Here is a 17,591-nt window from a genome sequence, read left to right on the forward strand (position 1 = left end):
TCCTCCCACCTCGGCAAAACATTACGGCATACTTCCTCCCAGAGCCGACGGGTCACAAACGTATCTGCATGCCTGCGGTCACCCATATGCCAGAGCGGCTCCCGCTCGCGCACCTCCTCGATCAGACGGTCAACATCTATCTCCATGATGTCAACCCCGTCCGAGTCGGGAGCACGCTGTTGATATTGTGGAAAAAAAACAAACATTAATACACAGAAACATATAATTATCAATAGAGGAAAAAAAAAAAAAAAAAGAAAACTCACCGGTCGGCGACCGCGGCCACGATTACGTCGGCTCCGGGAGCGGCTGGGAGGATCTTGATGTGCAGCAGACTGGAAAAAAAAAAAGAAGTTAGGTAGCCATATGTCGTATGTGTACTGTGATGTATGATGAAGTGTTTTGTATGAGTTGGGTGTTCGGTGATGTGTGAAGCTGTTTCGGCAAAACTTACACTGTGCGCCCGCTCCTTGTCTTTATCCACCCCTCTTGTCTCCTTTTGAGAGTCCCTCGGCTGCTTCAGCTTCCTGTGAAAACATAATTAATGCATTTAATGATTTAACGACACTTTAAGTATAGCACCAAAAACAGTAAAAAATGAAAATTACCGCAACTCGCTGTCGCGGTGGAGAAGGGCTCTCAGAAGAAGACATTGATATTTTTGGATGGTCTGTCGGCAGTGGTCCCTTGTGGCTCTGCAAGTAAAAACACCCTTGTAATCTACTATACACATTGAAATTGAAGCTGTAGGGTCTTTAATACTTACATCTGCCAAAGCGGCAGTGGTTCCTGGGTCCTAGTCCGGGCGGCGTCTGGAATGCGGCAGTTGTTCCGTGGGTCCTAGTCCGGATGGCGTCTGGAATGCGGCAGTGGTCCCTTGTGGCTCTGCAAGTATGACAAGTTTATATAGTTAGAAACAACCCCCCACACTCGTAAAAGATTTAATAACCACCCAGATGACATTATCAGAGCAATGTTCATGCAGGCCGGCAGCGAAAGTTTTGAGATAAACCACCAAAAAAAATAACCAAAGTCACACCAGTCTTTCAGTTGGATTCCCTACTGCAATAGTATGTGCAAGCTGTAAAACCATTTACCCCTACCCCCACCAAAAATAACCCTCTTGTATAATTAAAAGGCCTACACACCATTTCAAAATGTATTGATCACATATGTGATTTTAAAAGATCCATTATAAAATAACTTTACCAAATTTTATTTACCAAATTTTATTTCCCTTTAAAAATAAAGACCTTAAATCTTAACAAAAAAAAACCCAGACCCAACACAGTTTTTCATGTGTGGCCATTTGTACATACACCACTTTTTACCTTTGTGAAATGATACTACGGACATTTGTATTAATTATTTTTTTATTTTTTTTTTATTTTTTTTTACATCACAATAGGAGCTAAAATGCTCTTTATTTTAAATACAAGTACATCAACTGGAAAGGTTTTCAGCAATCAAACCCCAAAGAAATTTGTAGCGAAAAACAAAAAACACACGCAATACACATGCTCACACACGCTCACACACGCTCACACACTGAAACCACATGCTGCACAGACCACTCAACTTGGTAAATACATCACAGTTATTAAAAAAACATGCACGTGCAAGGACGCATGCACCCGCAATCACACTGACACATGCACGCAAGTACACAGGTGCAGGCATAACGCATGCACACACACAAAAGCACACAGCCATACGCAAACACACACAGATACACACACACACACAAAAACACACAGCAGGACAAAAACACAAGACGCACGCAAAAATGGCAGTAAATACTCACACTGGTTGGAAACCTTTTGCTTCAGGTTCTGTAGCAGGCAGGCCTCTGGACGCTGGCAGGCTGGGCAGATGCTGGCAGGCCTCTGGACGCTGGCAGGCTGGGCAGATGCTGGCAGGCCTCTGGACGCTGGCAGGCTGGGCAGATGCTGGCAGGCCTCTGGATGCTGGCAGGCTGGGCAGATGCTGGCAGGCTGGGCAGATGCTGGCAGGCCTCTGGACGCTGGCTGGGCAGAGGCTGGCAGGCTGGGCAGATGCTGTCTTCTGTATTCTTGCTGGTACATTTGTGGTTGAAGCCCCTGGGGTCAGGTTTATATAGATTTTGGGTTGTCTGGTGAATTGGTAACAAAATCCTGCTTCTGAGCATGCTCAGTGTAAAAAAACGTATTGCAGCGCTGCATTCCGTCAAACTACGTGTCCCGATGCATCCTGCGCTCATAGGCTTCCATTCTCGCCAACGACGCTTGCCACAGGATGCGTTGCGACACGTTTTCCAGATGCAGACAAAAAATGTTACAATCAACGTTCTTTCCAGACGACGCATCGCCAAGTTCCGACGCATCCGTCGCAAAACGTGCACAACGCGTGACAATCCATCGCGATGCATCGCCAATACAAGTCTATGGGAAAAAACGCATCCTGCGGGTGATTTTGCAGGATCCGTTTTTTGGCCAAAACGACGCTTTTCGATGTCTGCAGAAAAACGCTAGTGTGAAAGTAGCCTAAATTTTAAGAGAATTTTGCATTTTGTGGCAAATCCTGACGTCCAGGATTTTTTTCAATATTTTTTTTTTTTCGTTTTCAGCACATCAAAATACATGGAAATTAGATGAAAATAATCAAACAGCTTTTTAGTCGCAGACCTGTGTAATTAGACGACTTTTCCTTCTTGGTGTTGCAGTTTCACTGAAAAAGAATCTGCATATTCACAAGACCATTGCATTAAATTTTTCAAATGCCTGAAAAGTCATTTAAACTTTGTTCATCAAAAAAGGTGGATTGATCCAGTTCTTCCATGAACATTAAAGCAGACCTGTTAACAGATTTTACAAACTTCATATATTATTACATAGATCTGTAAGTCCTGAATGTGGCTCTTGAACGTAATTTAAAAATCCATCTGAGAAGGATTTTTGAAAGTCTTCCTGCAAATATTGAAATGAGTATTCAATTTTATGCAGCAGGACTCATTAAATGCTTATTTTAACTTGAGGATTATACAGCCATTCTGACATGGACTTTCTAGGTAAGAGCACAGCCTCATCAGATCTATTTTATAATGTATGCAATCTGCATTGTGAAATCTGATGACAGAATTACATTAAAACTACTGGAAACTAATTTAAAATATTGTAACCATTGGCCCTTTCTAGGATGATGGCAATTACAAATGGGCCAGGTATGTGCAACAATAAATAACATGTATGTACAATAGGGTAGACCCATAATTTAAATGCCTACTCTTTCAAATGCTAAAACTTAAAGGGAATCTGTCTGTAGGGTCAACCTTCCTAAGCTGTCTATATGGCATGTACAGTACAGACCAAAAGTTTGGACACACCTTCTCATTTCAAGATTTTTCTGTATTTTCATGACTATGAAAATTGTACATTCACACTGAAGGCATCAAAACTATGAATTAAAACATGTGGAATTATATACTTAACAAAAAAGTGTGAAAGAACTGAAATTATGTCTTATATTCTAGGTTCTTCAAAGTAGCCACCTTTTGCTTTGATGACTGCTTTGCACACTCTTGGCATTCTCTTGATGAGCTTCAAGAGGTAGTCATCTGGAATGGTCTTCCAACAATCTTGAAGGAGTTCCCGGTGATGCTTAGCACTTGTTGGCCCTTTTGCCATCGCTCTGCGGTCCAGCTTACCCCAAACCATCTCGATTGGGTTCAGGTCTGGTGACTCTGGAGGCCAGGTCATCTGGCGTAGCACCCCATCGTTCTCCCTCTTGGTCAAATAGCCCTTACACAGCCTGGAGGTGTGTTTGGGGTCATTGTCCTGTTGAAAAATAAATGATGGTCCAACTAAACGCAAACCGGATGGAATAGCATGCCGCTGCAAGATGCTGTGGTATCAATGCTGGTTCAGTATGCCTTCAATTTTGAATAAATCCCCAACAGTGTCACCAGCAATGCACCCCCACACCATTACAGCTCCTCCTCCATGCTTCACGGTGGGAACCAGGCATGTAGAGTCCATCAGTTCACCTTTTCTGCGTCGCACAAAGACACGGTGGTTGGAACCAAAGATCTCAATTTTGGACTCATCAGACCGAAGCACAGATTTCCACTGGTCTAATGTCCATTCCTTGTGTTCTTTAGCCCAAACAAGTCTCTTCTGCTTGTTGCCTGTCCTTATCAGAGGTTTCTTAGCAGCTATTTTACCATGAAGACCTGCTGCACAAAGTCTCCTCTTAACAGTTGTTATAGAGATGTGTCTGCTGCTAGAACTCTGTGTGGCATTGACCTGGTCTCTAATCTGAGCTGCTGTTAACCTGCAATTTCTGAGGCTGGTGACTCGGATAAACATCCTCAGAAGCAGAGTTGACTCTTGGCCTTCCTTTTCTGGGACGGTCCTCATGTGAGCCAGTTTCTTTGTAGCGCTTGATGGTTTTTGCCACTGCACTCGGGGACACTTTCAAAGTTTTCCCAATTTTTCAGACTGACTGACCTTCATTTCTTAAAGTAATGATGGCCACTTGTTTTTTCTTTACTTAGATGCTTTTTTCTTGCCATAATACAAATTCTAACAGTCTATTCAGTAGGCCTATCAGCTGTGTATCCACCAGACCTGCACAACACAACAGATGGTCCCAACCCCATTTATAAGCCAAGAAATCCCACTTATTAAACCTGACATGGCACACCTATGAAGTGAAAACCATTCCCGGTGACTACCTCTTGAAGCTCATCAAGAGAATGCCAAGAGTGTGCAAAGCAGTCATCAAAGCAAAAGGTTGCTACTTTGAAGAACCTAGAATATAAGACATAATTTCAGTTGTTTCACACTTTTTTGTTAAGTATATAATTCCACATGTGTTAATTCATAGTTTTGATGCCTTCAGTGTGAATGTACAATTTTCATAGCCATGAAAATACAGAAAAATCTTTAAATGAGGTGTGTCCAAACTTTTGGTCTGTACTGTATATATCTATGTATATATATTGTAGCATTTCACCCACTACAGGTCTTGGGGAACACTCGCTTGGCATAGGATTCAAGCACTCAGGCACGGTACGGCTCATAAATCTGTCCATATGGTTTGTTCAAACTCCGCATAAACCAGACAGGGTACAGTCCATTTCATTACAGCCATGAAACATTATAAGACATCAGACAGTTCGTGTAGCAGATAGGCTTCTCTGCTGTATGTTATGATCCCCTTGTCCGGGGTTACCTCTCAGGAGTTCCACTCCTCACACTGACTTCACGTCAGTCCCAGGTCCTCAACACAGACCGTCCAGGTCTACGGTCTCCAGGTGCTTCCAGGACGACTCCACTCCCAGGAGTCTCCAACACTGACCATCCAGGACCTTGCACAGGAACAAACGGCTCCATACACAGGAACCTCACAGGAACATGTGACCCACACCCTGGTCACATTATCTACCCTTAACCACTCCCCTGGATGGGAGTGTGGATGTGTGTGGCTAGTTTGACCCTCCCATCTCTCATAATTAGCCCTGCCAATCTCCCATTATAACTACAGAATTACTTGTGGGACTACAGGTCCCAGAACACAACATAACTTTAGACTGACAGCGCAGAGTGTCCTCCTCTGTGACACACATACCGGCTATTTATAATCCTGCCAGACTTTCTCTCACCACCACAGTTATAAATGCAAGTGCATCCTGCAGCGCACACACAGCGCCCCCTGGCTGTAACATTGGTCACTGCACCACAATATATATATATATATATATATATAGCCACACACACATAAATATCTTACATAGTCTCCTTTATTATGTATATTGCTGTCCCCTATGACACAGTGCCCTCTCTTGTTATGTACAGCTCCGTCCCTTACCTATTGGGTTATATAGAGCCCTGTTCTTTATTGCATACCGTCCTCTCTTGTTAGATATATAATTCAATGATGGCTGATGGAGCATAGGAAAGCTTTTCTAATGGATGAGCTGATGGACTGGTCATCTGGTGAGATGCTGCCCCATCAGAAGTCATTTTATATTCTAACAAGAGAAGGGACTATGTAATAAAAGAGTGCGCTGTGAATAACATAAATACCAATACACTATGTAAGAGACAGTGCTGTACATAACAGCAGAGCTATATAATAAGGGACGGCACCATATATAACGAGAGAGGATGATACGCAATAAGGGACTGTGTTATACTTAATAAAAGAGGAAATTATGTAACTAAGGATGGCACTATACATAATAAGTGAGTACACTGTATACTAAGGGACTCTGCTATATATAAGTGAGTACACTATATACTAAGGGACAGTGTTATACATAATAAGTGAATACACTATATACAAAGTGTGAAGAAAACTGGTTCCTCCAACGTCACCAATCCGTGACATAACTACACAGGCACAGCTCTCCGGCTCCCCCTTTGTCTATCAGGTCAATAAGGGAACTGCACCTAGAGCAAATGGCTGCCGGGGAGACTGCCCTGTTAGCCACGCTGGGTATTCTAAGATTCGCAATCAGAATAAAAGGATCAGCCCAAAATTAATTTATGGTTTAAATGCCTCAAGGGTGCACTAGATAATTACAAGAAATATACAGTAAAAGTATACCATGAGTTACAGTCACAGTAAAATATAACAATAATAGTACAAGGCTTAGAGGTATAAAGCTGGAGGTCAATTTACCAGGTTGAAGGTCGCTTGTGGAGGCCGGGGAGCTCTGCGTTCCACAGCTACAAGACTTCTAGTTGCCGGGCAGCCCCCAAAAAGCATGTGCTTGCTCCCCTCTGGCTGGCATATGCCCTGTTACTTATTTCATCATCATCTTCTGTTGTGTCTGACTCTCCTTGTGTCCTCAGCTCTTAATCCTTCTGTGTCCCTCCCCCCTGTACCTGGGCGGGCTAACAATCTCCACCCTTCAGCTTCCCTGAAGAATCTATTCCCAGTACCTAATAAATGGAATACCTTCTTCCAGGATGACCGGATCAGTACACGGGCGGTACCAGCGCATGTGGTTTGTTCTGCCGGTCGTACAGGGATCAAACCTGGACCCATTCGATCGCTGTGGGAGGCTGATCTCTATATCTCAGGTTCCAGATCTCTCACTGACCCGGGAGTTGCACTGTCAGATGCGCAATTTCTTCAGGGCTATGAGGATTTTTTTTAATGAGCCTGTACCTTGGACGATGCATCCATAATTCATAATTTCATGTTGTAGATGGTACGGCTGGGGAGACAATAGACGTGTCCTCCTGTAGCCACCTGACATGTATGCTTTAATTGAACCCACAGGCAACTCCCTCCCCTCTGTTGGCGTGGCTTCCTCATTCAAGCTTTGAAGTGCCATCTGCCTGCTACACTGGTCTCAGTCCATTACCATACTAAAGGGTCTTCATTCAAGTAGGGAAAAGGTGGGGGCCAGGAGTGTTCATGTCCCTGCAGACGTGTGACAAGGTAAATTCTGATATGAGACAAGATGGAGTCAGGTCAATCTCTGATATGAGGCCAGCATTATGCCCCATATCCAAGAGCTGCTCGCTCTTCACACTAAGGGACTGTGCTATACATAAGTGAGTACACTATATACAAAGGGACTGTGCTATACAGAAGGCTACATTGCTGTATCCATGTGCAGTGTCGGTGTGCTGTGAGCTTTTACAGATGCATTGAGCATGTCCTATTCTGATCCTCAGGCCGGGATCACATACAGCGAGATACGGCCGAGTCTCGCTGGTTAAAACCAAGCTCTGGCACCGGCACTCCAGAGCGGAGCGTGCAGCCGCACAGCAATACATGGAGCTGCATGCTCCGCTCTGGAGTGCCGGCGCCAGAGCTGGGTTTTCACCTGCGAGACTCGGCCGTATCTCGCTGTAGTGTGACTCCGGCCTCAAGATCAAAGTCAGAACAGGACATTCTCTGACCCTCACGGATCTCATTCTCAAATCCGTGATTTTTACAAATTTGTGAATGGACCTATAAAACTCTAGGAGTCCATGTTCTGTCTGATAAAAAATATCTGGATGCACACGGACACACAGTTGTGCTCAAAAGTTTACATACCCCAGCAGAATTTTTGTTTTCTTGGCCTTTTTTCAGGGAATATGAATCATAGCATCAAAACGTTTTCTCCTCTCATGGTTAGTGGTTGGATGAAGCCATTTATTGTCAAACTACTGTTTGCAGGGAGCTGCAGGGATTGCTCCCTGTCCGCCGCACATGAGTGCAATCTGGCCAGGGGCCTCCCTGGAGCCTTGGGGCTGGAGAAACAGGCCAGATTGCCCTTATTATTAGCTGCCCTGCAGTTGTTGCATCGGCGGTTTGGCCACCCCTGGACAGTGTGAACATTAAAGATGCTGCACAAGCAAGTCTGGTGAATCGGGTGGGGTGAATGTGGTCCTGGCATGCATCACAACACTCAGTCTTAAAACCGGAGCACCATACTCACACAAAAGAGAATATTGTACAAAACTCTATTAGCATTTTTAAATTCATTTTGTTAGGTTTAGGCACCCTTTCTGTTATGGCTTTGTTTGCAATGTGGGGGACAAGCAAGTGTTTCTTATAGTTAAACATTTGTTTCTATACAAATAATACTTATTGCATGGGAAATAGAATCCTCCACTGACAGCAAGCACATATATTATTTTTTGTCTTTTGTATAAAAAACTTATGTGATGGGTACATGTTTGGTATTTTAATGAGGGTTCCCAATGCAAACATACAGACCCTAACTCATGTCCATTCTTATATGCCAATATTTTACATAAAACCTCAACAGATAAAATCCTGACTGTCCCTTAAAGGCATATGTCAAGGAAAGAAGAATCGGACAGTTACATTGTCTGCTGACGGCTTAATTTTACCACCCAGAAGAACACATACAAGCTATTACCTGACATCTCTGAAATTCAAATACCTGATTTTCCTTTCCATGCACATCTGCTATTTGGTGATAGTTAAGACTACCCTCATATATACTTCAAGTGAACAGCGGGTTGGGTCTACATTAATCCATTGCAAGACTTCTTACATTTTCCGTACTTCCTGGTTTGTGGTGGGGCGGGCTCACTTTCTTGAGTGACAGTTCTGATAAGTAGCATAACTGTAGTATTAGTAGATCTATAAAACTCAGGACACGTTCTGTCTGTTCATGGATATTCACTGCTATCACAATATTTACTTATAGAGATAGCAGGGCATTTGAATAAGCACATGGCTCTGTGAAAGCTATGATTAGAAGACCTGCTCTAAAAATTGCCAAGGCTGGGGCCTGGCGATTTTGCAAGACTTGTAACAGCAGCTAGTCAGGAGCTGAAAGGGAAAGGGAGAGAGTTGAGCAACGAAATGCTGCATAGAAATCAATGGTCTGGAGACAGCTGACTGGTACAGTGGGGAAAAAAAGTTACAGTGGTGAAAAAAGTATTTTGTCAGCCACCAATTGTGCAAGTTCTTCCACTTAAAAAGATGAGTGAGGCCTGTAATTGACATCATAGGTAGACCACGACTATGAGAGTCAAAATGAGAAAACAAATCCAGAAAATCACCTTGGCAAGATTTATTTTGCAAATTATGGTGGAAAATAAGTATTTGGTCATTAACAAAAGTTCGTCTGTTTGGTCGGAGATGGGTCTTCAGAGGGGAGGGGGGAGGGGGGGGAGGGTTGTTTCTTTTAAATCAAAAACACAAATGTACCCTGTTTATTTGTATGGATACTGTTGTCTTTATTTTGCACAATAAAATATCTGATTAAAAAAACAAAAACAAAAGTTCGTCTCATTATTTTGTTATATATCCTTTGTTGGCAATGACAGAGGTCAAACAAGTCTTCACAAGGTTGGCACACACTGTTGGTGGTATGTTGGCCCACTCCTCCATGCAGATCTCCTCTAGAGCAGTGATGTTTTGGGCCTATTGCTGGGCAACACGAACTTTCAACTCCTTCCACAGGTTTTCTATGGGGTTGAGATCTGGAGACTGGCTAGGCCACTCCAGGACCTTCATATGCTTCTTACGAAGCCACTCCTTTGTTGCCCTGGTGGTGTGCTTGGGATGATTATCATGCTGAAAGACCCATCCACGTTTCATCTTCAGTGCCCTTGCTGATGGAAGGAGGTTTGCACTCAAAATCTCACGATACATGGCCCCATTCATTCTTTCATGTACATGGATCAGTCATCCTGGTCCCTTTGCAGAGAAACAGTCCCAAAGCATGATGTTGCCACCCCCATGCTTCACAGTGGTAAGGTGTTACTTGGCTGCAACTCAGCAATCTGTCTCCTCCAAACACAATGAGTTTTGTTTCTACCAAACAGTTCTACTTTGGTTTCATCAGACCATATGACATTCTCCCAATACTCTTCTGGATAATCCAAATGCTCTCTACCAAACTTTAGACAGGCCCAGACATGTACTGGCTTAAGTAGGGGGAGACGTCTGGCACTGCAGACCACCAACAGTGTGTGCCAACCTTGTGAAGATTTACAGAAAACGTTTGACCTCTGTCATTGCCAGCAAAGGATATATAACAAAATACTGAGATGACCTTTTGTTAATGACCAAATACTTATTTTCCACCATAATTTGAAAAATAAGTCTTGCCAAATCAGACAAGGTGATTTTCTGGATTTGTTTTCTCATTTCGACTCTCATAATTGTGGTCTACCTATGATGTCAAATACAGGCCTCTTTCATCTTTTTAAGTGGGAGAACTTGAACAATTGGTGGCTGATTAAATACTTTTTTCCCCACTGTATGTTAGGAGTTAACTCTCTTGCATTGCACATTTGGCAAGGGTCTGGACAGGCACTGATGATCAAGCTCTATGACAACGAGCTGTACACTTTCAAAGATAAAAGTTTTTTATTTTTCAAGAGAATGATAGCAGATTGAAGGATACCCCTTTAAATGTGTTATACTGCCAGAACTTTGAATTAAATATATTTTTTGCAGCTCCTAATTAATATATATATGTATATATACATACACACAGTATATGTACAGTTGTGTGAAAAAGTGTTTTTCCCCTTCCTGATTTCCTATTCTTTTGCATGTTTATCACACTTAGGCTACTTTCACACTAGCGTTAACTGCATTACGTTTCAAAACGTCTTTTTTCAGAAAAAACGCATCCAGCAAAAGTTTTTGCTGGATGCGTTTTTTTCCCATAGACTTGTATTGGCGACGTATGGCGACGGATTGGCATACGTCGTGTACGTTTTACGACGGATGCGTCGAAATTTGGCGACACGTCGTCTCAAAAAAACGTAGATTGTAACGTTTTTTGTCTCCGCCTAAAAAACGTGTCGCGACGCATCCTGCGGCATACGTCGTTGGCTGCAATGGAAGCCTATGAGCGACGGATGCGTCGGGACACGTCGTACGACGCAATACAGCGCTGCAATACGTTTTTTTTACACTGAGCATGCTCAGAAGAAGTATTTTGTTGCCAATTGGCCAGACACCCCCAAATCTATATAAACCTGGCCTGGGCCTTCAACCCCACATATGCCTGCAAGACCCAGAGAGGAGAAGACTGCCAGCAAGACCCCAGCCACAAGACCCCAGCCTGACACAGGAGCCAGCCACTGGAAGGAGCCAGCCACAGGAAGGAGCCAGCCACAGGACTCCAGCCATAACCTCAGCCACAAGACCACAGCCTGACACAGGAGCCAGCCACAGGAAGGAGCCAGCCACGGGACTCCAGCCACAAGACTCCAGCCACCATAGAGCCAGTGTGAGTATTGCAATTTTTGTGTGCATCTGTGTGCCTGTGCATTTGTGTGTGTGTATATGAGGTACTGACTACTGAAAGAGCTTAAAACCTGAAGAGAACCTGAGGCCTGCCATCGTCCTGCACCAGCCAGTGCCATGCTAGAGTCCAGATCCACCATGATGCCAGCCACTGTGAAGACCTGCAGCTTCAGCCAAAGGATTGTCAGCCTTTTGTATGTGTGTGTGTGTATGCGTCTTCTGATTGGGTTCACCTTTCTGCCTTTGTTGTACATATGTGTATTTGCCTAAAGCTATGTGCGTGCATGTGTGTATTTTTGTACGGCTGTGTGCTTTTGTATCATGTGCCTGCACCATATTATGCCTTTGCCAATTTTATGCCTGTTCATGTGGGAGGGTATGTGTCCATGTGCAGGATTGCATCAGGGTGTGGTCAGGATTTTCCATCAGTATTTGTACGCCAAAACTAGGAGTGGGTGATAAAAGCAAAAGTATGCCTTTTTTCGTGTTATACTTTACCTAATTTTTACACTCCTGGTTTTGGCTTACAAATACTGATGGGAAATCCTGACCAAATTCTGATGCGATCCTGAATGTGGACACATACCAGGCATGTTTTTTGTGTGCGTCTTGTTGATTGCATGTGCATTTGTCCATGCTGTAATTGGTTATTTGCCTTTTTCTGATGTATTGACTGTATAGTGGTCTGTGCAGCATGTGTTTTTTTTTTTTTTTTTTTTTTTTAAATCTGATGTGTTTTTTAAAAAAGTCTAGCGGTCTGCAGCTTGTGGTTTGAATGTGAGTGTGGGGTTTTTCTATTTAATAAAAGTGTTGATTTTTTTTAAATTACAGTTATAACCATTTGCAGTTGAAGTACTTGTATTTAAAATAAAGAGCATGTCAGCTCCTAATTGTGATTTAAAAAAAAAAAAAAAAGTGAAAAAAAAATTATAATAAAATGTTTATTAAAAAAATGTCCGTAGTATTATTTCATAAAGGTAAATTTAAAACTGGTGTATGTACCAATGGTTACACATGCAATACAGGGTTGGTTGAGGGCTAATTTTTTTAATAAAGGTTAACCTGTAAATTTTTTTTTTTTTTGGGGGGGGGGGGGGAGGTTATTTTTTTCACATAAAATGTGTCAAATATATTTTTTCTTGGTGTTAAAATTAAAAAAAATTATTTTATGGGACATGGAAATGAATGGTATAACGTGCCACTTTTTGGGGGGGTTTTGGTGTTCACCTGTATGAACATTTCTGACATCATTTTAGTAGGGTGTTTATCATTGAGCATTACCTAGTTCAGGGGGTGGTCTAACTATAGATCCATTATACATATTAACAGATAAACCAAGACCGCTGCCCACCAGGACACAGCCGCTGCCCACCAGGACACAGCTAAAGTGCTAGAAGTAAGTTTTGAAGACCCCAAATCTGCTACTTCAATGTGTAGAGCAGATTGCAAGTGTCTTTTTAACTTACAGATACACCAGGACCACAGCCGCAGCAAGCCGCCTCTAGTCCCAACCAGGACCACAGTCGCAGCAAGCCGCCTCTAGTCCCAACCAACCAGGACCACAGCCACCAATCTTTTCAAGTAAGTTTTGAAGACCCCAAATCTGCTACTTCAATGTGTAGAGCAGATTGCAAGTGTCTTTTTAACTTACAGATACACCAGGACCACAGCCGCAGCAAGCCGCCTCTAGTCCCAACCAGGACCACAGTCGCAGCAAGCCGCCTCTAGTCCCAACCAACCAGGACCACAGCCACCAATCTTTTCAAGTAAGTTTTGAAGACCCCAAATCTGCTACTTCAATGTGTAGAGCAGATTGCAAGTGTCTTTTTAACTTACAGATACACCAGGACCACAGCCGCAGCAAGCCGCCTCTAGTCCCAACCAGGACCACAGTCGCAGCAAGCCGCCTCTAGTCCCAACCAACCAGGACCACAGCCACCAATCTTTTCAAGTAAGTTTTGAAGACCCCAAATCTGCTACTTCAATGTGTAGAGCAGATTGCAAGTGTCTTTTTAACTTACAGATACACCAGGACCACAGCCGCAGCAAGCCGCCTCTAGTCCCAACCAGGACCACAGTCGCAGCAAGCCGCCTCTAGTCCCAACCAACCAGGACCACAGCCACCAATCTTTTCAAGTAAGTTTTGAAGACCCCAAATCTGCTACTTCAATGTGTAGAGCAGATTGCAAGTGTCTTTTTAACTTACAGATACACCAGGACCACAGCCGCAGCAAGCCGCCTCTAGTCCCAACCAGGACCACAGTCGCAGCAAGCCGCCTCTAGTCCCAACCAACCAGGACCACAGCCACCAATCTTTTCAAGTAAGTTTTGAAGACCCCAAATCTGCTACTTCAATGTGTAGAGCAGATTGCAAGTGTCTTTTTAACTTACAGATACACCAGGACCACAGTCGCAGCAAGCCGCCTCTAGTCCCAACCAACCAGGACCACAGCCACCAATCTTTTCAAGTAAGTTTTGAAGACCCCAAATCTGCTACTTCAATGTGTAGAGCAGATTGCAAGTGTCTTTTTAACTTACAGATACACCAGGACCACAGCCGCAGCAAGCCGCCTCTAGTCCCAACCAGGACCACAGTCGCAGCAAGCCGCCTCTAGTCCCAACCAACCAGGACCACAGCCACCAATCTTTTCAAGTAAGTTTTGAAGACCCCAAATCTGCTACTTCAATGTGTAGAGCAGATTGCAAGTGTCTTTTTAACTTACAGATACACCAGGACCACAGCCGCAGCAAGCCGCCTCTAGTCCCAACCAGGACCACAGTCGCAGCAAGCCGCCTCTAGTCCCAACCAACCAGGACCACAGCCACCAATCTTTTCAAGTAAGTTTTGAAGACCCCAAATCTGCTACTTCAATGTGTAGAGCAGATTGCAAGTGTCTTTAACTTACAGATACACCAGGACCACAGCCGCAGCAAGCCGCCTCTAGTCCCAACCAGGACCACAGTCGCAGCAAGCCGCCTCTAGTCCCAACCAACCAGGACCACAGCCACCAATCTTTTCAAGTAAGTTTTGAAGACCCCAAATCTGCTACTTCAATGTGTAGAGCAGATTGCAAGTGTCTTTTTAACTTACAGATACACCAGGGCCGCAGCAAGCTTGAGCAACAATGTCCTCTTCTGACAGCCCTCCTCCACAGCAACAGCGTGTATCGGTAAGTTAACACAAAACTTTTTTTTTTTTAAATTTCTTTAAATTACATTTTTATGGATAACTACATGCATAAATTATGTTTCAACAGGAAGCTGAATCAGATGAGGAGCTGTCAGAAGGGGGCGAGACGGGTGGAGAGATGCTAGTGGAGGAGGAACCAAGTGTAAGTAGTGGGGAAACAGTTTTTTCGCACATCACACTGCACCATACACAAAACAGATTTTCATACATAACTAAACACAGAAAATATATGCCTACATTACTGAGAATTTGTTTCCTTTATTTCAGGCTGCTGCTGCTGCTGCTCCTGCTGCTGCCGCTGAAGGTTCTCCCAGACAATCCCAGAGTCGGCGGACTCGTCGCCGCGGTCGGCTATCAGTGAGTTTTTTTTTTTTGGGGAGGGGTATTCTATTGGTACTTTAGTGTTTCAGTGTACTAATTTGTTTGTTTTCCTTTTTTTTTTTTTTTGGCACAGGCTTCACAGCGTGCTCCCGCAGAAGAGGATGATGATGATGACGACATTGATATCGAGAATCTCATCGAGGAGGTTCGCGAGCGGGAGCCGCTGTGGAACATGGCTGACCGCAGGCATGCTGATACCGGTGTCACCCGTCGGCTCTGGGACGAAGTGTGTCGCAACCTGTTTCCAAGGCGGGAGAGCCTTCATCCTCAGCAGCAGAGCAAACTAGGTAAGTATTCACTTTCCAGTGATGTTTTGAGCTGACTGTAATGTATTGCATTTACCAATTTTTGTTTTTTTCTTTTGATTCTTGTCTTCACAGTTGGAAAGATTAGGAAGCGGTGGCGGTCACTGAGGGATCGCTTTAAGAGGGAATTCAATGATGAGATGAAGGCCCCGAGTGGCTCTGCAGGAAGGAAGAGGAGCAAATATAAATATGGCCAGGCCCTCTCCTTCCTGAGGCGAACAATGCTAAGCAGAGTGTAAGTATTCTACAGCCCACTAATAACCATGTTAACCTGTCTACTTAGTTTGCTTTCAGTCAGGGCTTTTTCATTCCAATGTATTAATTTCATTTGTTTTTTCTTTCACAGCACCTTCTCCAGCCACCGGGCGCCTGCATCTTCCTCTGCGCCCTCTGGAGCGATCCCTCCTGAGTCCGCCACTGAGGGCCACGTCGGTAGGCCCCACACCTCTGTCCCCTCCTCTGACCCCTCTGTCCTCTCCTCTGACCCCTCTGTCCCCTCCACTTCATCCGTCCCAAGCAGTGGAGCATTATTGCAGCCTTCATTGCTCGCATCTGATGCTGAACAGATAGCGTTTCCTTTACCCCACCCCTCTGATCCTGCCACCTCGACACCACCATTAGGTTCGTGGCGGCAGCGACAGAGGGGTCAGGAAAAGAGCTATGCTCCTGAGTTCTTGCACCTGAATGCATCCTTCCAAGGCTCTTTCAAAATTTTGGGAGAGCAAGTGACTGCTGGTTTCAACATGGTGCAGTCACGCATCAGTGAAACAAGCCGTGAAACCAGCAGTCGCTTGGATAGGCTGCATTCAGCTGTAAGTCCCGATCCGGCCAATATTTTTTTTAACTCCATGCTCAGGACCATGGAGAAACTATCTTTTGAGCAACAGATGCGGGTAATGAATACCTGCCATAATGCTCTACTGCAGGCCGTTAACGAGTCTACCCACACACCTCGCCACACCTCCACTCCAATTCCACACCATACCCAGCATTACCAAACCCAGCCCCAATACCCACACCAGCACCATTACCAAACCCAGTCCCACTACCCTACCCAGTCACAATACCCAACCCAGTCCCCACAACAATCCCGGCCCCAAGACCAAATTACTTCCCCAATGTTTTCCTTACTGAACTTTTCTCTTCCCCCTACCCCAACACCACCCCCCTCTGGTCAGCCTCTTGGTTTACCCCCCCCTTCCACTGCACCCCAAACAAGTAGGGTTTCCCCACCTATCGACGTGGTCCAACCTTCCTGCCCCTCCTCCTCTCATATCTCCACCCAACAGTTTCAAGATTTGTAAATACGATGTTTAGTTTTTTTTTGCAAAATCTTTCAAAAACAAATTTGATATTAAAAAAAAATATTTTTTGTTGGCAAAAAAAAAAAAAAAAAAAAAAAGAGTTAAAATAAAATTCTGAATATAAAATTCTACTCTGTGTGTGTGTCTGGATTTATTAAGGTAATATAATAAAAAAGGTTTTAATAAAAACAAACACCGAACATTTTAAAGGTATAACAAAACGATTTTACTAGCAAGAAAACCATGCTTTTTGGCCCTTTTTTTATTTTTTTTTTTTTGGGCAGAAACACATTTTTTACATAAACAAAACACATGGGAAACTGGTTACACAATCATGTCTTGCCACGGGATCCGCCCGACAGGTGAGACAAAATAATCGGCAAACTGGTCCCTCATCCTTGTAACTGAACTTGTAGAGCGAACTGAGCTGCTGCGGTAGTCCCACAAGGTGGTCTCCAACTCTTCATCATCCAAGGAAACGGGCTCCTTTGAAAGGACAAAGTTGTGGAGCACCACACAGGCTTTAACGACCTCGTCTATAGTTGTTGTTTTCAACTTGATAGCCGTCAGCAGAACCCGCCACTTCGCCGTCAATATGCCAAAGGAACACTCCACGACTCTTCGTGCTCTAGTAAGCCGGTAATTAAAGACCCGCTTGGTATGGTTTAAGTTCCGGCTACTGTA

The 17,591-nt window shown here is 44.0% G+C and overlaps 1 protein-coding gene across 1 annotated transcript; it reads left to right on the forward strand.

Moving 5' to 3' along the window:
* The first annotated feature begins 849 nt into the window (after positions 1–849).
* On the forward strand, positions 850–17,002 carry LOC143799053 (uncharacterized). Its single transcript, XM_077281138.1, has 4 exons — positions 850–891; positions 15,372–15,585; positions 15,679–15,838; positions 15,950–17,002. The coding sequence occupies exons 1-4, from the start codon at positions 850–852 to the stop codon at positions 16,905–16,907; spliced, it is 1,374 nt and encodes a 457-aa protein (XP_077137253.1). The 3' UTR covers positions 16,908–17,002.
* The last annotated feature ends 589 nt before the right edge of the window (positions 17,003–17,591 follow it).

The sequence above is a fragment of the Ranitomeya variabilis genome, chromosome 1 (genome assembly GCF_051348905.1).
Source record: "Ranitomeya variabilis isolate aRanVar5 chromosome 1, aRanVar5.hap1, whole genome shotgun sequence".
Taxonomy (NCBI): Eukaryota; Metazoa; Chordata; class Amphibia; order Anura; family Dendrobatidae; genus Ranitomeya; species Ranitomeya variabilis.